This window comes from Erinaceus europaeus, chromosome 9, assembly GCF_950295315.1.
Source record: "Erinaceus europaeus chromosome 9, mEriEur2.1, whole genome shotgun sequence".
NCBI lineage: Eukaryota > Metazoa > Chordata > Mammalia > Eulipotyphla > Erinaceidae > Erinaceus > Erinaceus europaeus.
The window spans coordinates 78,877,869-78,901,353 of NC_080170.1; the positions used below are offsets into that span (position 1 = coordinate 78,877,869).

At 43.6% G+C, this 23,485-nt stretch overlaps 1 protein-coding gene across 1 annotated transcript in view; it reads right to left on the reverse strand.

Annotated features, from left to right (window-relative positions):
- The window catches only part of PDIA5 (protein disulfide isomerase family A member 5), a 122,579-nt gene that overhangs the window by 72,537 nt on the left and 26,557 nt on the right, over positions 1-23,485 (reverse strand). The window contains exons 2-3 of the mRNA XM_060198262.1: positions 4,374-4,500; positions 1,914-2,001 (exon numbers count right to left, since the gene is read on the reverse strand). Of these exons, the coding sequence (XP_060054245.1) occupies positions 1,914-2,001; positions 4,374-4,500 (215 nt within the window). The remainder of the gene's footprint in view (positions 1-1,913; positions 2,002-4,373; positions 4,501-23,485) is intronic.

A 23,485-nucleotide genomic window follows, 5' to 3' on the forward strand; every position in this document is an offset into this window, starting at 1 on the left:
ATGCCAGGCTGGCCCTTCCCTTCTTTTTATTTTAGATAAAGAGGAGACTTCATAGCACCTCTCCATCCTCTGTGGAGCTTGGCCTGGTGCCATGGTGCTCAAACCTGGGATCTCAGACATGGTAAGGAGGGAGTTTTACTGGCTAAGCGATCTCCTGGCTGCTCTCCCCACACACACCTTTTTAAAGATTTATTTATTTCATATGAGGATAGAGAGTTTCATGTGAGAGACAGAAGGAGAAGGCAGAGTACCACTCCAGGATTTCTGGTAAAATATGGGAAACAGACACACACGGACAAGACAAGAATACTTTCATACCAAGGGTGAACTGAAATGAGCCAATGGCTAAGGCCTCTAGCAACTGTCTAGCAAACAGTCTCTGCCATTGAGCGGGTTTTTTAATAAATCTGCAGGAATAAGATTAGACACATGAATGTGTATGCATAAGTGTCACACGCCCGAGCAAGCAATTTGTGTACACACACATATACACACCTACAACAGACACATTGGCTGAGACTTTTTCTGGTCTCACTCAGTGTGTAGATAGAATATGAGTCTCCTTTAGTGCACTCCAATCACAGGCAGGACAAGCTTAAAGTCATCCACTTACATATCCTAGAAGTTTATTTGCAAAGCAGCTGTTTAGAACTCAAATAGGGGCCAGCAAAATAATTGGACAGCTTTGCCATGCACATAGCCCAGGTCTACGCTATACTGGAGGGACCTCTGTGCTGTAGTGTCTTTCCCTCTCTGTCTCTGCCTCTCCATATATGAAAAAGCCAGCGCCAAGAGGGTGAAGCCCCAAAAATGGCCCCCAAAATAATAATAATAGGAAATTGAAGACATTGGTGAGGTACCTACAAATGATCACAGAGGGTGTGATGTGGGTAAGAACCACTACACTGAAGTCGAAAAAGACTATTCATTGCTGTATTGCTGGTCATCAGGGGGGAAAAAAAAACCCTACCTCTATTCTTAGCAGCATCCCCTCTGCCTGGTTAAGATGTAATACTGCCTATTCTTTGTACTGCTATGCTCCCAAAACCCATACCCCTGATAAACCCTAAGTTCAGGTAAGGAGTGACTAGGAAAGGAGGCTCCAGAAACACCAACTTTGGTCTCCACCAAGTATATAGCACCCAACTGTATGGTTAATAAGGGTGCAAAGAACAAATCTGTTCTCAGCTACTTTCTCCCCCCTATGGGAGTTCACTATCTCTGAATTTTCCGTGTTTATCTATACCAAAGTAGGAGCTGGTAATGACAAGAGGGTGTGTGTGTGTGTGTGTGTGTGTGTGTGTGTGTGTGTGTGTGTGTATGCAGACCTCAGCAGCAAAGTACTGACCACAGAAAGATGTGGAAATTATTCCTAAAGACAGGAAAGAAGGGGAAGCTGAGAAAACCCTGGATTCAAACTCAAGTGGATCTGAGGAAGTACACTGAAAGGCTCCTTTCTGCTAAGAGGCAGCCCAGTCTCTATGGACTGACTCCCTGCCTTGAACTGGCACCTGGTTCTGCAGCCTTCACATTGGCAAGAGACTATCTATGAAGATGGGGGAGGGGGTGGTGGTGGCAAGGATGAGCGACTCCTGGCATCATATCTGGGGTAAGAGGGGGGTATCTTTGATTCTGTAGAAATAGAGGTCCCCTCTTTAAAAAAAAACAAAAAAAACAGGGATGCCCCGTTCATTTTGATTTTGAGATAAGATCAAGAGACATACAACAGCAAAGTAAAAAGCACAAGCTCTGTAGGAAAAGGGAGGAAACAGAGCTGCTCTGAGGACTCCAGAGATCAGCCTCTCCAGCACTCTTGGGAGCTCTTCTTATCTTACCCTCCTCTAGAGTATTAGCCAAGAGACAGCTTCCCACATCCTGCCCTCCAGCCATGGCACCCAGGACCCAGAACATACCTGCAATCGACCCAGCAGATGGTGCCTTGCCCTTTCACTGCCTGGGCCACAGTGGAGAGCAACCTGAGGTGACTTTCGGCTGCAGCCTCTGTAAAATAAACAAGTAGACAGATAAACATCTGTGCCCAAGAGTACTGGGGCCATGCTGCCATTGCCCCTCCTGAGCAAGGAAGTGGCATCCTGAGCACCAGCTGCACTGTGCCCACTCTGTGCCTTCCATCCTCAGACACGAACCCCCAACTCACTTCTACTCCTCCCTTTAGACACATCTCATGCCTCACTTTTCCAAGAAGTTCTATAACCAAACAACTGATGCAGGGAATGAGTTTGCCTACTCAATGCTTCCTCCTCTGATTTCTTGTGTTATCACACACTCAGGGGCTCTGCATAATCTGGTGATTAAATGAGATTTAGACCCTACACCTTGGGGTGGGGTGGTGTGAACACAAGAAAGGCAAGATGGAAGTTCTCCACCACTGGTACAGATGTCAGTGTCTGTGGTTCTGGGCAAAGCTCTGGAAATCACTGTAGGAAGGCTGGTTCTAGGGGAGGAAGACCTTGCAGCAAGGATTTCAACACTGGTGGCTTGCAATGGCCCACTGCAGAATAGCCATAGCCAGTGTGTCACCTGCTTCTGTCACACCTGGAAGCACCCCTGAAAGGCCAGCTAGGTGGATGCTGGTGTGGAAAAGCTGCTGCCTCCCTCCTCCCCAGGCCACCTGACAAGGTCCCAAGCCAGGCTGAGGTGAAGTCAGAATTACCTGTTTCCACGTATTACCTGCTCTAGTGCAAGTAGTATGTGAATGTACAGCATGTTGAGCTTTTCTTAGGAGCAAACCAAAGTCCCTCTTTCAAGAGCAGTGCACAAAGCCACCTGCAACAGGCCTCCCAGGAACCTCACCAGAGTGAAGGGAGGAGGGGGCACAACAAAGGAGGGCCATGTCATGGCTCTGCCACCCAGGCTGTGCTCTGGGCTGGGAAGGGAGGAGAAACCAAGGTAGAGGGATATGAAGCTCCCTTCCACAAAGCACAGCTTTCAGCAGGTGGGAAGGCTAGCAGAGAGCAGGATGGGGGTGGAAGGGGGGTGGGTGGGGTGGACACACGACACCATCCAGTTGCAGCGCCACAAGCCCTGAAAGGTCATAAAGTTCCTGAGACATAGCAGACAAGGGTAAGGAGGCAGAAAAGCCAGATCATCAGGGAGCTCACCCAGCATTCTAGCAGGGAGGAGCCATGCTTTTCTAAGGCCTATACCTTAGGTTCCATAAACAGCTCTACTTCTCCCTTGTCTCTGTTTCTAACAGAAAAGTGCTGGCTACAAACTGGGCTCCTAATGACAACCCCAGGGAGTGTGTGCCAGGCCTTGGAAAGGGCAGGGTGCAGCATGTGGCAGGGTGCATGAAGGATGCAGGCACCAGGAGGGACACATGTCAGAAACATCCATCAGTCCCAATGCCATTGAGAGTTGGGGGGAGCTGCCAGGGAGCACTGTGCCCAGAACTGGCCCAGCCTCACATTGCTGCTTCTCCACCGCACAGTAAACTTGGCATCCTTAGGAGCAGTAAAATCACTTAACTCTGCTGGAACAGCATCAACAGTCAGACATTCATCCTTGCCCACAGTCTTGGCCAAGAGCCTAACAAGCCTCTCTCTAGCCCTCATCAGCCTCAAGGTCAGCAGAGGCAATCTGCTGCTCACACCCAAACCTGGAGCCCACTCCAAACTTGGCCTCCACTCCTAAGGCCAGAGCTGGACAGGTGGGGGCTGGGGCTGCTGGAAATGTGCCCCTGATCCTGGGACCAATTTAGCAGGTGACAGGCCAGGCCAGCTGATCAATGGCTCTAGCAAAGTATGCCCTGGCAGGACCGAATCATGCCTGCCCAGTAAACCAGAAGGTCCTACCCAGTGTTCATGGTCGCCTGTCCACCCCCCAACACACACACACATACTCTCCTTCCAGATCCTTCCTAGGAAGTATAGAGGAGCTGAAATGACATTTCAAGGACCTGAAAGGGGCAACAGGAATGACTCTCTGTGACTGTGCACTGCGAATCCACTACTCCTGTGGCCATTTTTTTTTTCAATTTTTTTGTTATATGACAAACAGAAGTTGAGAGGGGAGGGGAAAATAGAGGTAGAGAGAAGGAGAGACACCTACAGACCTGCTTCACTACTTGTGAAACAACCCCCTACAGATGGGGAGCCAGGGGCTTGAACCGGACCCAGAAGCGGGTCCTTGTGCTTCATACTATGTGTGCTTAACCCGGTGTGCCACTGCCTGGCTCCCCAACCCCCACTCTTTCACCCCACCTGATGCCGTCTTTGTAGCTTTGTAGCGAAGCCAGCCAAACATGGCGTCATGTGTAGCTTTTGGTCCTCAGGTCCCTGCCTCTCACCCATGCTCCTTCTCTCACCAGCCTATCCCTGACAGAGGACCCCCAGGATGGGAAGAACACTCACCAGACTTGGAGTAAAGCACTAGGACATTATTCCGGGTCCTGAGAAGCTTTTTCAAGTCCTTGGCATCTGAGATTCTCTCAATGAGCGAGGAAACCTTTGTGGAGGACAGTTGCCATGGCAGGACCACCTGGAGATCAAGGAGTAAAAGAACGTGAGCCTTGGCCCCTGCCAGACAGCAGAGGAGCTGGTGTCCACAGATGAGCTGCCCAGATTGAGTTCCCAGAGCATATCTGACTTCAGAGGGATAAAGACACACCAGTTTTCTTTCACTACTCTACATTTATCTTTTTACATTAATCATCTTGGGACACTTACTGGCCTGCTCCCAGTCTTCAGGTCACCACCACTACCCTTCTTCATGTACTTCCTCCTCTCCCTTTTCTTCCTCTTCTCCTCCTTTTAAAATAATTTTAGATATAGAAAGAGATGTAGAGAGGCCAGGTGATGGCACATCTGTTTGAGTGTACTGTTGGAATGCACAAGGACTCTGGTTAGAGTCCCCAGTCCCCACCTGCAAGGGGAAAGCTTTGCAAGTGGTGAAGCAGTATAGCAGGTGTCTCCCTGTTTCTCTCCCTTCTCTATCACCCTTCTCCCCCTCATTTCTGGCTATCTGTCCAATAAATAAATAAAGATAATAAAAAAATAAAAATAAGAGAAAAAGAAAGAGAGAGAGAGGGAGAGAGAGAGAGAGGCAGGCCACAGCACTGAAGTTTCCTTCAATGTGATGGGAGTCTGGCTCGAGCCTGGGTCATGCACATGGCAAAGCAGTACACTGTCCAAGTGAGCTATTTCACTGACCCTTCACATAATTTTCTTTTTTTTAATTTTTAAAATTATATTGATCTTCCCTTTTGTTACCTTGTTTTTTATTGTTGTTGTTGATGATGATGTTGTCATTGTTAGGTAGGACAGAGAGAAATAGAGAGGGGAAGAAAGACAGAGGGGGATAGAGAAAGATACACACCTGCAGACCTGCTTCACCGCCTGTGAAGTGACACCCCTGCAGGTGGGGGGCCAGGAGCTCGAACCGGGATCCTTATGCCGGTCCTTGCACTTCACTCCACATGCGCTTGGCCCACAGTGCTACCACCCAACTTCCCCTTCACATACTTTTCTAAGGCTGTAAGGACAAGCATGCTGCATGGATATACTTGACACCCATTAAATCAAGGCCCCTCTGGAAGACTAATGACTGCTTCCAAACACTATAAACTGGGACAACATGAATATTCCATTCCAAGTAGAAACACCTGCATTTCTCTCCTCTCCTCTCTTCTCCCTGGTCAACTAGGAATATCAAAGATCACCTGAGACCAAAATAAAACGAGACTAGGACTACTTTGGGAACCCACCAACTCACCGGTGAGTGAAAACACGTGTGGCTCATGGACAGTGAGGAGCCTAAGGAGAGATTCCTGTGGCTAAAGCCCTTTTCAACTCCTAAGCAGCTGGTATCAGTCTGGCAGTTTGCCAGCTGAGCAGCTACCTCCAGTCTGTTTTACCAACAAAAAGACTGCTGAGGGGAGGGGAGGAGAGGACTCACCAAATGCAACTGTGAGTCTCCATTGCTACTGCTCCTTGAAGGCTGGAGCAGCAGTGGGGAGGCCCTGTGCTGACATCAGGGGGCAAAGAACTGACTAGGAAACTCAGGAGAAGATTTACACCCTGGTGGTCTATAGAGGTGGGGCTGTATAGTGGGAGCCTTCCACATTGTTTTCCTAATGAGAACACGGTGAATAATTGTCTCAACCCAAAGTCTATAAACAGGACTTCAGAAACTCACAGGGCCAAGCAGTACTGCCTGGCTTGGCTCTGGCTACTTGTCGGGCTGAGCTTCATTGACGGGAGACAGACGACCAGGTACTCATGGTTGAGCTGTACGCAGTATCTCTTTATTCATGCAGGACGCAGCACAATCTAAGCCGAGCTAAGCTAAACTAACAACTAACTAAAACGAACAATGTTGTCTTTATATGTTGGATAGTATGCCAGCTCCCCCTGGCTTTGCTTAACCATATGCCTATATAGGGATAGATTTAATCCCATTCAAAGCTTTGGTCTATTTACATAAATCACTTTTACATTTACATAAAGCACCACACTCCCTCCAGGGCATTGGTGGTTTAGTGGTAGAATTCTCACCTGCTCCACCCCCTCTCCTTGTCACACCCTGATCCTCTCCTTGTCACACCCTGATCTTCCACCAGTCACTTTTCGATCCACCCTCTCTATATCACATCCTGTTTCCACCCTACTTGGAGAGTATAAAAACAGCTGCTCTTCTGATTAAAGACACTTGGAAATTGCTTTCCGGCTCTGAGAGTTCCAGAGTTTATCTCCTGCGAAGTTAGTGCGGCACGAGTTCCTGATCCCTCTCCCACGCAGCAGCCTAGATCAGCCCCAGTTGAGTTCTCTCCAACCCAGAGAGCACTAGCTCGGGAAGAAGAACCTTCAGGCTATCCCGGCATCTGGCACCCAGAACAGGGACATGTAAGCAGCAGATTTACAAGAAGACATCCTAGATAATATTGTGGTATCTGCAATATTGTGTTAAGGCACTGTGATTTTTTTCTTTCTTATTGTTTTCCTGAGATCTCTCCACCATGGAAAATCTTTTCCAAATTCTGCATTCTTTTTCCAGTATACAATTTTTATATATCTGGGACATTTTTCTCGGGGCTGCACCTTATATCCTGTTGATCATCATAGCAGCTTTTAAGGGATATATAGGGCAACCTCTCAAAAGGCTTAAGGACCTAGAGGCTGAGGTCCAAGAGATAAAGGAAGTGATCATAGAACTTAACCAGCATCTTAAGAACAAGAAGAAGCAAAGGCCTGTCGTGATCCTGACCCACTCTAATTCCTCTGCATCTTGCCCTGAGGCCCCTATTTTGGCATCTTGCCCTGAGGCCCCTATTTTGGCATCTTGCCCTGAGGCCCCTATTTTGGCAGACGTCTATTTTGGCAGAGTCTCCTTTGGACTCCACAGCCACTTCTTCGGCCACCCCCATTTTGGCAGACACATGTCTGGAACCTCCTGCTGCCTCCACGGCTGCTTCTTCGCCCACCCCCGTTTTGACAGACACATGTAGCCTCCAAAACCACTTCTTTGGCCGCTTGTCCAGAAGCTTCCACTTCGGTGCCTCCTTCTACCGCTACACACTTATCAGAGCAAGTCCACACATTTCCGGTCAATGTTGCCCCCAATAGACAAAAACCTCAGGCCTGGTATCCATATTCCACCACAGACCTGAAGGAACTATACCAGGCTATCAAGGATGACGGTATTCATGCCCCATGGACCAGGTCCATTTTACAAGGCCTGCTTCAGAACCTTAATACCCCCAAGATTGGAGGGATGTAACTCACGCTACGCTCCCAGGCCCCCTCTTCCTGAAATGGGAGGCATTCTTTCGAGACGAATGTTTACAACAATCGCGGAAAAATATTCAAAATCAGCCAGAGGGGAATTTTGATGCATTGTTTGGAACAGGCCAATTAGAAACAGGGATTCAACAGGCGGAAGCCAAGTTTCCACCAGGGTATTTTGATCAGGTACGCCTGTGTGCATTAAAAGCATGGGAGTGATTAACACCACCTATGGGAGCGGCCTCAGCCCCCATTCTCTCCCTTCAACAAGAACCTGATGAATCCCTCGCTAAATTCATTGCCAGGGTCCAGTCGAGTTTGGAAAGGAACATTTATAATCCTAACGCTCGTTTTCTCCTCCTGCAATCCATAGTCTGGGATGGAATGCTTCCGCATTTTCGACAGACCTGTATCACTCTTAAAAACGAACACCCAGATACTTGGATTATAGCTACACAGGATCTCAGATCAAGCTCAGGACCTATGTTACAGGCCTATACAGCTACCTTACATAAGCAAAAAGGGGCTTGCTTTCAGTGCAGTCGCCAAGGGCATTGGCGTAACCAATGTCCAGAAAATAGACCGCGACCCCGCCTCCAGTCAGGGCAACCCCGCCTCCAGACAGGGAATCAGAGACCACGAATGCCTTGTCCCAGATGCCAGAAAGGATTTCACTGGAGGAGAGATTGTTGGTCAAGGTTCCATAGGAACGGCACGCCTCTGCCAAATGTAAACAGGGATTTAAACTAGGTGTGGGCCTTCCCTTAGCCCCAGCCCCCAAGAGGGAAGGAAGCAGGTCGCCTGCTTGGTGCTGTGCCCTTCTTCCTCAAACAGAAGCCCAGCTTGGGACCCAATCCGTCGCTACACCCACCACGCCAAGTAACAATAACAGAGGGTGAGCAGAAGGAGGAACCCGTGGTATGTGGGAAGTTCCAGCATAGAAATAACCGGCTGGAGCAAGAGAACAGCTTGAATTCGGAGCCTGAGATTTTATGGACCACCCCTGTTTTAGAAAGGGGTCACCCAACTATGACAGTAAAGATTGGTAATATTCCTTTTACGTGTTTGATTGACACGGGAGCAGATAAGACAATCTTAAGACAAGCAGAGGTTCCCCAGAGTTGGGAACTCCTCCCAGGACCACGCTTACATGGTGTTGGAGGATTGACTCAGGCATTCCGCACACAAGATTCCCTTGTGTGGGAAGATCCAGAAGGGACTACCAGACGCTTTCAGCCTTTAATAGCTGATATAAGCACCAATTTATTGGGAAGAGACTTGCTGGAATCTTTATATATAGTGATATCCTCAGACACCTCTGCAGGACACCACACTCACTCCTGTGAGAGTGCTAGACCCAACCAGCACCCCCAATACTAACTGCCACTGTTCTTAACAGAACTCCCCGCTTAGATTGGCTTTCTAATGAGCCTGTCTGGATGGAACAGTGGCCTTTGCCTAGGGAGAAGCTAGAAATTTTAAAAGAACTCATCCAAGAGCAGTTATCTTTGGGACACATTCGTCATTCTCGGAGTCCATGGAATACTCCAGTCTTTGTGATTAAAAAGCGCTCAGGAAAATGGCATCTCCTCCAAGATCTTCGTGCAGTTAATAAAACCATGCAGGTTTGGGGCTCCCCCCAAAGGGGTTTGCCTCTTGCTTCCACGATTCCCACAGGAATTCCAATCATAGCTATTGATATACAGGATTGTTTTTTCTCTATTCCCTTACACCCACAAGATTGTAAACATTTTGCTTTCTCTGTTCCTTCTATTAATAATGCCAGCCCTGCTGATAGATTTGAATGGGTGGTACTGCCCCAGGGTATGGCTAATAGTCCTACTATTTGTCAAGAGGCTGTTAAATCTGCCCTTTTTCCATATATTGATAAGGGCCTTAAGGTTTTTCATTATATGGATGACGTGTTAATATGGGGAGAATTAGATACAGATCTCTCCGCCCTATGTGATTTTCTAATCCCTGCCTTAAAGAGAAGTGGACTTAATGTAGCTCCTGAGAAAATACAGCTAATTCCTCCAATATCTTTCTTAGGCTCAGAGATTTCCCTAATGCAGATTCGTCCTTTAAAACCTTGTGTTACTTTTCCTTCTAATCTCACTCTTGCTTCTTTACAAAGTTTTCTTGGAAATTTGAATTGGCTTAGGCAGTATCTTTATCTGCCTATGAGCTGCCTGCAACCACTGTTCGATCTGTTAAAAGGAAACAAACAGCCCTCCTCAAAGCGTATGTTAACCCCCGAAGCCTCCTTGGCACTGGAAAAAGTTAACCAGGCTCTCCAGGACATGCACCTCATTCGGTTCTCCCCCTCCTCTCCAGTAAATCTTCTAATCTTTAACTCCACCCCCACAGTAGTGGGGGCATTGTGGCAGAAACATGGCATTCTCGAATGGCTTCATATGCCAATAGGCGGAGCTCCAAGACTCCTTACCAAGATTGATGCCTTAGCATTTATGGTTCACCAAGGAAGAAACAGATCAGTTCAGGTCTTAGGAAGGGAACCAGATTCAATCATTCTTCCCTTTTCTCTCACAGATACAGAATGGCTCATATGCCACCATTCTCGTTTTACCATAAGTTTAATGGGTTTTCCAGGACAATTAAATAATCATTTTCCCTCTAATAATTTGATAACTTCTTTACCTCTGTTGCCTCTACTAGTACCTAAACTTTTCTCTCAAGATCCCATCCCCTCTGCTCCTACAGTGTTCACTGACGGTGGAAAAAAGGGAGCTGCTGCCCTTATATATTATCCAGACCAGCAAAACCCCAAACCTCTCTTTACTGAACTTCCTGATAATTCCCCTCAGTACAAAGAACTTTATGCTGTTTTCCTTGCATTAAAAGTTGTACCAGAATCCTTCAACCTTTTTTCTGACAGTGTGTATACTGTTAACTTACTTCCATGGCTTGCTCGATCTTATGTAAGAATTGATGACAACCCACTTTCTCCTCTTTTAATTCAAATTGCCTCTATGCTCTGTTCTCGAACCCAACCACTGTATGTTCAGCACCTACGTTCCCACAGCCCTCTTCCTGGTCCCCTGTCCGAAGGGAATGCTGCAGCCGACCACCTTGCCTCAACAGGAATTCTCCTAGCCTCTGTCTCTAATCCTGCTGACTTTCATTCCCTAACCCATGTTAATCTTAAAGGTCTTCGAGCTTGATTTCCTGATATTCCTCTGCCACAGTTAAAACATATTCTTGCTACATGTTCCTCCTGTGCAGGTCTAATCAAAACACTTGCTATTCAAACTCTGGGGGGTTAATCCTAAAGGTTTAAAAGCCAACGCTCTTTGGCAAATTGATGTTACCCACATACCCAACTTTGGCAAACAAAAATATGTGTTCGTCTCAATTGATACCTTCTCTAAGTTTATGTGGGCTACAGCTCAGACTGGAGAAAACTCAAAAAAGCTTATAAGCCATATGCTCTCCTGTTTTGCTGTAATGGGCTTACATCTTCAACTTAAAACGGATAATGGACCTGCTTTTACCAGCAAACAATTTAAAGATTTTTGTTCCCTCTGGAACATTACTCATACTACAGGCATTCCGTATAATCCACAGGGACAAGGCATTGTTGAGAGGGCCCATCAAACTCTTAAGGCTCAATAAAATAAAGTAAAAGGGGAAATGTACCCCCCCCCCAATATCCAGCTGGCAAAAGCCTTAACTACATTAAATCTCTTTAATATTTACAAAAACTCAGACCAACCTCCTATTATTCTTCATTGGCAAACACCACCCACCCTCCCAGCTATTAAAGTCAAATGGAAAGACCCACTTGATAGAATTTGGAAAGGATCTGACCCCCTGTTGACTATGGGGAGTGGTTTTGCATGCATTTTTCCACAAAATTACTCCAAGCCTGTTTGGGTTCCTGCCCGCCATGTCTGGCAATACCCACATGATGGCGCTGATATCCCTGAAGAACAAGAAACACTGCAAGAAGACTGGCTGCAAGAGGACTGGCTGCAGGATGCACCCCAGGATCCATAATACAGCATGGCAGAATCAAAAAAAAATCTGATTCACAGAACTCTTCCCCCCCCCCAATGTCTTATGCTATGACTGGCCAGTGTGTTTTGTGAGTGAGTGAGTGAGTGAGTGAGTGAGAAAAAAAAAATTGAGTGAGTTGAGTGACCAAAATTTTTGTACGACCCATGGTGCTCAGAGTACTCTGAAAGTTAACTGACTTTATATAAAACGGCTGGACGCAGCCATGGTTTCTGGAGATGTCCAGAAACAGTCCAAAAATTGTTCATTCCTCTTTTTGATTTCTTTTTTAAGTCTTGATATAAATATGAAATGTTTAGTCTTAAACTGTGTGAGTAAAGATGGTTCAACTATGACAGTAGATCTAAATTCGCATTTGAAATGATATGTCTTATTTACAAGTTTTTCTCCTCCTGTGTGTTATAAACTATATGTTTAATATGCGTGTTTCAAGTTTGGTAAACATTAACTTAACAGTTAAAGTGTAACTTTGAAGCTACATTCTTACCAGAAGAGGTAAAATCAATTCATTAAAGTAACTGAGTGTTTAAGGTAAAACTCTAAATATTCAATGTGACAATTCATCATCTCCTAAGTTAAAATACAAATCCTCTATACAGGACATTTTTGGAGGGCCCCCAAAAATGTCCTGTAAACTATCTTGTGGAAATTAATCCACAACAAATTTGGCATCAATCTGATATTGTAAATGTACCAAAAAAAATTGTCACTAAAATGTGTTAACTCTAGTAACCTGAGTTTGCTTAAAAACCCAATGTAAAAATAGTTAAGAATCAATATATGTGACTTAAATTCGGTATGAAAATTTTGCTATATAGAGACTGCTACATGAGGTCACATAAGATGACCTTTACACGAAATTATAAAGATACCTAAACCAATTATAATCATTGAGTTATCAATTGTAGTAAACTTCTAATTTGTTACAAAGTTTTTTCATAAGTAATTGACTACAGCTATGACAAGCCTTCGCATAAAGAAGCATCTGCTCATACAGAATCCCCAGAAATCCATCTTGGACCCCTGACCTCTGACATCACCCACAATTACAGCCATCCCCCGAAACTCATGATGTGACCTGACACGATCTGGAGAACCTGATTCACAGACTCCAAAGGACAAGACTTTCCTACTGCCTTTCTCTCAACCATCGGTGTCTGCTCTTCCTGCTTGTTTCGCCCATCATGTTTTGGCGGTTCCAGGTCACTCTCTACAGAGAAGAAAAGTTCCAGTGGCTGTCCTCCTCCATCAAGATAGACGTGTGGCATTTATTTCCTGGCCATTGACATTGGACTGATGGTTCTATAGAACTTGCTGGACACTCCCTTTATACTGCTGGACTTCTTGAAGAATGACTGTAGCAGTTCATAGAACTTTCCGCCAGCTGACTCGGGATTTTGCAATGCCAGATCACCCCTCTAGCCCCTCAGCTTATCAAGCCCCCACTCCTCCACCCATGAGGCTCACTCTGTCTCTTGCTACTCTTACTTATCCCTCCCTGTCTTGTGCTAGTTCTTTTTGAAGACACTTACACACTATCATTCTGCTTTCTTCCCAACAGGTTTCTCTTCACCCCTACACTGCTATTCCCCTGACAGAGATGAAGCCTTTTACAGACATTGACCCAGTTATATATGGCCATTAAGTAAGAGGGAGATGTTGGGGAATTGTGAGGATATGATTGAGCTTGGAAGGGCTTGAGCCTGAGGGGTGTGTCAATCCTGTTAGTCTCTCTCTCTACGGAGAAGTTGAGCAAGGAGGGACAGTAGAACCCCAAAAAAGTGTGCCTCTTATCAGTCTCCCTGCCTCACAAAGTGCCCCGCACTCCTAATACTATGGCAAATAGTTAAAAAGAAAAGGGGAGACGTTGGATAGTATGCCAGCTCCCCCTGGCTTCTGCTTAACCATATGCCTATATAGGGATAGATTTAATCCCATTCAAAGCTTTGGTCTATTTACATAAATCACTTTTACATTTACATAAAGCACCACACTCCCTCCAGGGCATTGGTGGTTTAGTGGTAGAATTCTCACCTGCTCCACCCTCTCTCCTTGTCACACCCTGATCCTCTCCTTGTCACACCCTGATCCTCTCCTTGTCACACCCTGATCTTCCACCAGTCACTTTTCGCTCCACCCTCTCTATATCACATCCTGTTTCCACCCTACTTGGAGAGTATAAAAACAGCTGCTCTTCTGATTAAAGACACTTGGAAATTGCTTTCCGGCTCCAAGAGTTCCAGAGTGTATCTCCTGCGAAGTTAGTGCGGCACGAGTTCCTGATCCCTCTCCCACGCAGCAGCCTAGATCAGCTCCAGTTGAGTTCTCTCCAACCCAGAGAGCACTAGCTCGGGAAGAAGCACCTTCAGGCTATCCCGGTATTTATATATACTTCCCAAGTAGGGTGTTAACAGGATGTGACGCAGAGAAGGTGGAGAGAAAAGTGACTGGTGAAAATCAGGGTGTGACAAGGAGAGGGGGTGGAGCAGGTGAGAATTCTACCACTAAACCAGCAATGCCCTGGAGGGAAGGTGGTGCTTTATGTAAATGTAAAAGTGATTTATGTAAATAGACGGCAGTGGTTATGTAAATAGAATACAGTGGTTTTGTAAATAGAATGCAGTGTTAAGCAGGGGGGATTTAAACCAAATGAAACAGAAGGGGTTTTTAAAAGCAGAATTAGAAGATACCAACAGCTACTGACAGAGTAGCTGAATTGAGCCCAGGACTTTGGATCATTGGGGTGTGGGAGTCTCTTTGCATAACCACTGTTCTCTCTCCCCCACCCTGATTTATCTCTTGGTCAGCAGTGAGTGATTAAGCTAAAAAACCTACTTATAGGTAAAAGCCCTCAGGCAACCATACCCTAAAAGGAAGAAAATAGGTTTTAACAGCCACTGTGTTTCACATCAGGGATTGAGATAACACTGAGATAACTGTTAATTTCCACAACTGTGAAATCTTTAAGTACCTTACTTAGACACAAGTCAATCCAGGTAAGAGTGATCAGTGGACTGAAAAGTACAGAGAAAGGAAACACAAAACACACTATATACAATGGTTTAACCAAGAAGAAACTATGAAGAAATGAACCAGGACAAAAGCCTGGCTAAACCCCCCCCCCAAAGATAGAAGCATATAAGAATGAGGACAACGTCCAAACACTAATTGTGACATTAGTCACAAGAGTGAGGGAAGAGTTTGAAAGAAATGTCATCAGAAATGCAGAAACAGCAAATGAGGCTCTAAAAGAAAACAGTAACTCTCTTGAGAGTTGAAAGCTGAAATAGCCAAGAGCACAACTAGCTGAAGAAGCTAATACAGTATCAGAACAGGATAACAAAATAGTTGAGCTACAGAAAACAATACAAGGGCGAGATAATAGAATAAATGAAGCAGAAAACAGAATTAGCAAGATTGAGGATGAATTGAGAAAACTAAGAAAGAAGTAAGAAATTTCAAAAAGAGATTAAGAGATACTGAAAACAACAGAGACATATGGGATGACTTCAAAAGAAATAATATTTACATTAATAGGCCTACCAGAAGAAGAGAAAGAGGAAGGGGGAGAAAGCATTCTACAGGACATAAGAGATGAGAATTTCCCTAGTCTAGACAACATAAAAGACTTAAAAGTTCAAGAAGCCCAGAGGGTCCCAAACAGAATTAACCCAGACTTAAAGACACCAAGACACATCATATTTAGAATGGAAAGGAATAAGGATAAAGAAAGGATCCTGAAGGCTTGGAAAGAAAAACAAAGAGTCATTTACAGCAGAAAATCCGTAAGATTAGCAGTAGATTTCAAACATTACAGACCAGAAGAGAATGGCAAGATATCTATCAATCTCTCAATGAGAAAGATTTTCAACCAAGATGATTGTATCCTGCTAGACTGTCATTCAGACTAGATGGAGGCATAAAAAAACTTCTCAGACAAGCAACAGTCATAAATTATCACCAAACCTGCCCTGAAAGAAGTTCTGAAAGGTCTCCTATAAATAGTCAGATCACCATAAATAGGCCATATATCAGAAAAGTCTAAAAATCTAAAAGAATAGCATTAAAATATCTTCAGTCTTTGATATCAATAAATGTCAATGGCCTGAATTCACCTATTAAAAGGCACAGAGTAGGAAGATGGATCAGAAAACACAACCCAGCCATATGCTATCTACAGGAAACCCACCTAACTCAACAAGACAAACACAGACTTACAGTGAGTGAAAGGATGGAAAACTATCATACAAGCAAATGGACCACAAAAAAAGGGCAGGAACAGCTATGCTCATATCGGACATGACAGACCTTAAAATAAATACAATTAAAAAAAGATAGGGATGGACATTACTTAGTGCTCAGAGGATCAATCAATTGGGAGGACTTAATGGTTATCAACATCTACACACTGAATGAGAGGCCATCTAAATAAATCAAACATCTTCTGAAAGAGCTACAGCAATATATTAACAGCAACACAGTCAGAGTAGGGGACTTCAACATCCCACTCTCTCTACTTAACAGATCATCCAAGCAGAAAATCAATGAAGAAACAAGGGAGCTAAATGAAGAGATAGATAACTAGAATTATTGGACATTATCAAAATCATTCACCCCAAGAAATTAGAATACACATTCTCTTCAAGTCCACATGGGTCATTCTCAAGGATAAACCATATGTTAGGCCACAAAGACTGTGTCAGCAAACTCAAGAGCATTGAAATCATCCCAAGCATCTTCTCAGACCACAGTGGAGTTAATTAACACTTAACAATAAACAAAAATTAGTAAAAGTGCCCAAATATGGAAACTCAACAGTACACTACTTAACAACTACTAGGTCAAAGAGGAAATTAAGGAAGAAATCAAAATGTTTTGAGAGTTCAGTGAAAATGAAGACACAAGCTATCAAAATATTTGGGACACAGCTAAGGCAGAACTGAGAGGGAAGTTTATAGCCATATAAGAATACATTAGGAAACATGAAAAAGCTCAAATGAACAACCTGGTTGCATAGGAAGAAGAAGGAGAAGGAGAAGGAGGAGAAGGAGAAGGAGGAGAAGGAGAAGGAGGAGGAGGAGGAGGAGGAGAAGGAGGGGGAAGGGGAAGAAGAAGAAGAATAGGAAGAAGAAGAGGAAGAAGAAGAAGAAGAAGAGGAAGAAGAGGAAGAAGAAGAAAAGGAAGAAGAAGAGGAAGAAGAAGAGGAAGAGGAGGAAGAGGAAGGAGAAGGAGGAGAAGAAGGAGAAGGAGAAGGAGGAGAAGAAGGAGAAGAAGAAGGAGAAGAAGAAAGGAACCCTAAAGCAATTAGAAGGACTGAAATAACTAAAGTTAGGGCAGAAATAAATAACATTAAAAATTTTTAAAAATACAAAAGATCAATGAAAGTAAATATTGGTTTTTTGAAAGAGTGAACATAATTGGCAAAACTTTAGCCAGACTCACAAAACAAAAAGGGGAGAAGACCCAAATAAATTGAATTTTAAATGAAAGAGGATATATCACAACAGACACCACAGAAATTCAACATATTATGCAAGGCTTCCATGAACAACTATATGCCACCAAGCTAGAGAACCTGGAAGAAATGGACAATTTCCTAGATAACTATGATTTCCAAAATTAAATAAAGAGGAACTAGATAATATAAAAAAGCCCATCACAGCTAACAAAATTAAAACAGTTATCTAAAACCTTCCCAAGAATAAAAGTCCTGGACCAGATGGTTTTACAAATGAATTCTACAAAACCTTCAAGGAAGAGTTAATACCTCTACTTTTTTTTTTGGTCTCCAGGGGTTATTGCTGGGGCTCAGTGCCTGCACCATTAATCCATTACTCTCAGAGGCTTTATTTTCTCCTTTTGTTGCCCTTGTTTTATCATTCTGGTTACTATTATTGTTGTTGTTGATGTTATTGTTGTTGGATAGGGCAGAAAGAAATGGAGATAGGAAGGTAAGACAGAGAGAGAAAGAAAGATAAACACTTGCAGAATTGCTTCACTACCTGTGAAGCAACCCCCCTGCAGGTAGGGAGCCGGGAGCTGTAACCAGGATCCTTATGCCGGTCCTTGCGCTTTGCGCCACGTTTGCTTAACCTGCTGCACTACTGCCCGACTCCCAATGCCTCTACTTTTAAAACTCTTCCAGAAGATTGAGACACTGGAATACTCCCTTCCAGTTTCTATGAAACCAACATCACTCTGATACCAAAAGCAGACAAGGACACAACCAAAAAAGAAAACTATATACCAGTATCTCTGATTAACATAGATATTAAAATACTGAACAAAATTCTAGCCAACCGGATACAGTAGTATATTATAAAGATTGTTCATTATGACCAAGTGGGGTTTATCCCAAGGATACAGGTTGGTTTAATATACATAAATCAATCAACATGATGCACCACATCAATAAAAGTAAGAACAAAAACCACATGGTCATATCAATAGATGCAGAGAAAGCCTTTGACAAAATACAACATCCCTTTATGATCAAAACACTATAAAAAATGGGAATAGATGGAAAATTCCTCAAGATAGTGGAGTCCATATTTAGCAAACCTATAGCCAACATCATACTCAATGGTGAAAAACTGGAAGCATTTTCTCTCAGATCAGGTACTGGACAGGGCTGCCCACTATCACCATTACTATTCAACATACTGTTGGAAGTTCTTGCCATAGCAATCAGGTAGGAGCAAGGAATTAAAGGGATACAAATTGGAAGAGAATAAGTAAAACTCTCCCTATTTGCAGATAATATGATAGTATACATAGAAAAACCTAAAGAATATAGCAGGAAGCTTTTGGAATTTATCAGGCAATACAGTAAGGTGTCAGGCTACAAAATTAACATACAAAAGTCAATGGTATTCCTTTATGCAAACACTAAGTTAGAAGAAGAAGAAATCCAGAAATCAATTCCTCTTACCATAGCAACAAAAACAATAAAATATCTAGGAATAAACCTAACAAAAGAAGTGGAAGACTTGTATAATACTGAAAATTATGAGTCACTATTAAAGGAAATAGAAAAAGACACAAAGAAGTGGTAAGATATTCCATGTTCATGGGTTAGAAAAATGAACGTAATTAAAATGAATATACTACCCAGAGCCATAGACAAATCTAATGCAATCCCCATCAAGATCCCAACCACTTTTTTAAAAAAGAGAATAGAACAAAAGCTACAAATAATCTTGAGATGAAAGAACAGAACCAGAGGCATCACACACCCATATCTCAAATTCTATTATAGGGCCATTGTCATCAAAACTGCTTGGTACTGGAACATGAATAGACACACAGATAAGTGGAATATATTGAATTGAGAGTCCAGAAGTAAGCCCCACACCTATGGACATCAGATCTTTGACAAAGATGCCCAGACTATTAAATAGGGAAATCAGAGTCTCTTCAACAAATGGTGTTAGAAAAGTTGGGTTGAAACATGCAGAAGAATGAAACTGAACCACTATATTTCACCAAACACAAAAGTAAATTCCAAATGGATCAAGGATTTGAATGTTAGACCAGAAATTATCAGATACTTAGAGGAAATTTGGCAGAACTCTTTTCTGTATAAATTTTAAAGACATCTTCAATAAAATGAATTCAACTACAAAGAAGACTAAAACAAAAACAAACCAATAGGAGTACATGAAATAAAAAGCTTCTGCATAGCAAAAGAAACCACTACCCAAATATTGAGACTCCTCACAGAACAGAAAATCTTTACATGCCATACATCAGACAAGAAGTTAATAACTAAAATATATAAAGAGCTTGTCAAACTCAACAGCAAGAAAGCAAATCACCCCATCCAAAAATGGGGAGAGGACATGGACAGAATATTCACCACAGAAGAGATCTGAAAGTCCGAGAAACATATAGAAAAATGTTCCAAGTCACTGACTGTCAGAGAAATATGAATAAAGATAATAAGATAGCACTTCACTCCTTTGAGAATGTCATATAACAGAAAAGATAGTAGCAGCAAATCCTGGAGAGGTTGTGGGGTCAAAGGAACCCTCCTGCACTGCTGGTGGCAATGAAAATTGGTCCAATGTCTGTGGAGAGCAGTCTGGAGAACTCTCAGAAGGTCAGAAGTGGACCTTCCCCTATGATCCTGCAATTCCTCTCCTGGGGATATAGCCTAAGGAATTCAACACACCCATCCAAAAAGACTTGTGTATACTTATGTTCATAGCAGCACAATTTTTAATAGCCAAAAGCTGGATGCAACCTGATGTCCAACAACAGATGAGTGGCTGAGCAAGTTGTAGTATATATACACAATGGAATACTACTCAGCTATTAAAAATGGTGATTTCATCCCATCTTGGATGGAGCTTGAAGAAATCATGTTAAGTGAAATAAGTCAGAAACAGAAAGATGAATATGAGATGATCTCACTCACAGGCAGAAGTTGATAAACAAGATCAGGAGAGAAAATACTAAGCAGAATGTGGACTGGAGTTGGTGTATTGTACCTATGTAAAAAACTCTGGGGCTGGAGGTGAGAGGAGAGTTCAGATCCTGGAACAGGATGGCAGAGGACCTAGTGGGGGCTGTATTGTTGTGTGGAAAACTGAGAAATGTAATACATGTACAAACTATTATATTTACTGTTGACTGTAAAACATTAATCCCCCAATAAAGAAATGGAAAAAAAAAAAAAAGCCACAAAAAACACCAACATAGGAGATCCAGAAAAAAGTGATCACTTAACACTTAGTAGGAATGGATAGGCTAGGGGCGGTGGATGAGGAGTTTTCAGCTTTTCCCACTCAGCTAAGTGTGGATGCATTCAATATGAAACCAGTCAATTCTCCCCCAGAGAACCTCAGGCATTGGAGGCCTGAGGCAACTCTGCACACAGTGAGGGTCAGCTAGCAGCAGGGGGAGCAGGCACTGGAATGAGGCACAGTGACAGCCAGCCCCCTCACCCAGCCCACACAGCTGTAACATCCCCTCACACAGGAGGCAGGAAACTTAAGAGAGAGTGTCCAAGAAAAGAGCTCTGCTGGGGTATGCCAGGCAGAGGGTGGGAGTAAGAAAAAAACAAGAGGTTAGGGGAATCCACAAACAATCCTCAAGTCATATACCACCCCCTTCCCTAACTCCACCCTTTATATACATTTTCCCTCTCCCAGAATGCTGCCTATCTTATTCCCCTTAAGGAAAAGATCAAACAACACTTCTCTAGGCAAAGTGAGGAGCACAAGAAGAACCACCTAAGGATAGGGGCTTAGAGATCCTTCAATAAAATAGCTGAGTTCCCATTCAAATACCTCCCAATAAGGAGGTGCTCCCCAACCCCCACGGACGGACGGACACACACACACACACACACACACACACACACACACACACACACACACACACACACACACACTTATTTTGCTACTTTCTTCTGTGTTGACAGACAATGCAAGTTCATCATGCATCTAAATAAAACAGTCAACACAAAAGACAGACACAGGGAAACTAGGAGAAAGTGAAATTCAGAAAGAAAGAAAAAAAAAAACAGAAGACAGCAAAGCAAAAATGATTATGCTCAGAGAAATAAAACAGCTTATCCAAGAAACAAGAACAGAATGCTAGGAGAATAGCCCAAAATCATGAAGAAAAGCTGTTGGAAAGTAAAACCCTCACAAAAAATTAAATATATATATTTTTTCAGTAAAGTAGAATTAGAAAAAAAAAGACAAAATTAGGAATGTAAGACAAGAGAAAACGATTAAAAGAAGAAGAAGATGGATCCATAATTTCAAAAGCTGAATGAAAAGAACTTCACAAAGAAAAATAAATCATATAATAATGCAAAATAAAATCTCCCTGAACTTGAGGATATGAGTTGAGAGGACCCAGCATCATAAATAGAAAGATTTGCTAAGATACACTGCTAAAACTTTTCAGAGCATTGCTTATCAATAGGAGCATGTGAAGTTTCAATGGGGAGAACAAACAAACATGTTCAAAAGATGGAGGGGCAAAGCCAGCACAGGGCAGCCTTTCAGCGCACCAGGAGAGAGAGAAGTATTGGTCCTATGGTTCTCCAGCAATGTGACCTCCAGCTGGAATTCTGCAACCACCCAAACTGTTGGTGGTAAACAGAGAGTTACTCAAACGGAGATGAAATGCACTTATTTTCCAGAAAGCGACTGGAACTTGTGCTCTAATAAAACAGGAAATTCATAAAAAGTGAGAGACAGGGCAGCTAGGAAAAAAAAAAAAGGATTCCATAGGATAGAAGCCAGAAGAACTGCAGTGCAGACAATGAAGAGAGAGAGCCCAGGACCCCTGCCCTGCAGCTTCAGAACAGCCAGCCAAGAGAACATTGTGGTCAAATGGTTCTGAAAGAAGAAACTGTTGACTATCTGCTATGCCTGATTATACTGATGGGTGCTTTAATTTCTGCCAAAGAAATTGAATAATCTGATTAGACTTCCACAACTAATAAGTAACAGTTCAGTAAACTGAACACCAGTCTCTGAAGTCTGACCCCACGCCATCTCAGTTCAGTGCAGGGCTGGGTGGAGTCCAAACTCTATCACTCAATAGCTAAAATGCCAAAACAGCATCACTTCAACCTTCTAGAGACTTCATGCCTCACATCTGACATGGAGATGATAATAACTCAAGCCTCACGGGACTGCTGTGGGGATGAAATGGGATATCTTATCGAACATGCTTTCTACATCACGAAGCACTCCATCGGTTATTGTAATACATAATTCAAATTTCCATCTCAGCAGAGTAGAAAACAGAAATGGAACCATGTTCTATTGCTGCTAAATATAATCTCTTGGAACTCAAAGGTTTCTTCTCCCCAAGGTAATACCAAGAGGTAGGCAAGGCACTCTCTTTCCATCGTTTTGCATTATCATAGCTTCATCTGAGGAAGCTCTGCAGCCCACCTTGAGAGCTTACCAAAATGGCCACTCCACTTAATTACTGCATGTTAGCGTAGTGCTCCCTGGAGGTAATGGACTTCAGACTCCTGGGCCCACAGCTTGGTGAACAAGATTAAGGAAGGAGAGACACATTTAAGGCTGCTCTGTTTCTAATCCTTAGATAATCAGACCCAACAAGAATAAATAACTGCCTTTGCCTGCAGCCTCCCAAGACTGGGGCATCTGCCCTTCTAGAACTGGGGAGGGTAGAGAGGGAGCCCATGTTCACCTGCTGGGGCAGCACTGTACTCACAGCAGAAACCACAGGAGCCAAGCCGCCTGGCATGCCCACAGCTTCCTCCCTGCAAACCAGCAAATCCCCTGGGTCACCTAACCACAGGGTTACCCTCAGAGTAAACAAGCCTTTTCTCAACCAGCTGCCATAGCTTCTGACCCAATGCCTGCCCTCAGGGCATCCTGAGAATCTGAGCTCAGCCAGAAGAACATGAGTGAAATGACTGCTTATACACCGCTGCCTGGCATGGCACTAGGCTATTTAGAACTCTTTATGGATGGTGTGTCTTCTCTCCACCTCTCCCTGGCCCCACCCCACTTCCTTGACTGAATCTTCTGGAGGTTAGGGCCCAGTACAGTTTCTGGCCACTTAAAAGCCCTTAGGAAACATTCAGCATAAGAACCATGACAAATCACACTGATTAGCACACTCCTGGCCTTTGCCAAGGCTGCCCACTATGAGCACATCACCAGGTGAGTGGAAGGCAGCTCTCAGCAGACCTGAGGATCGAT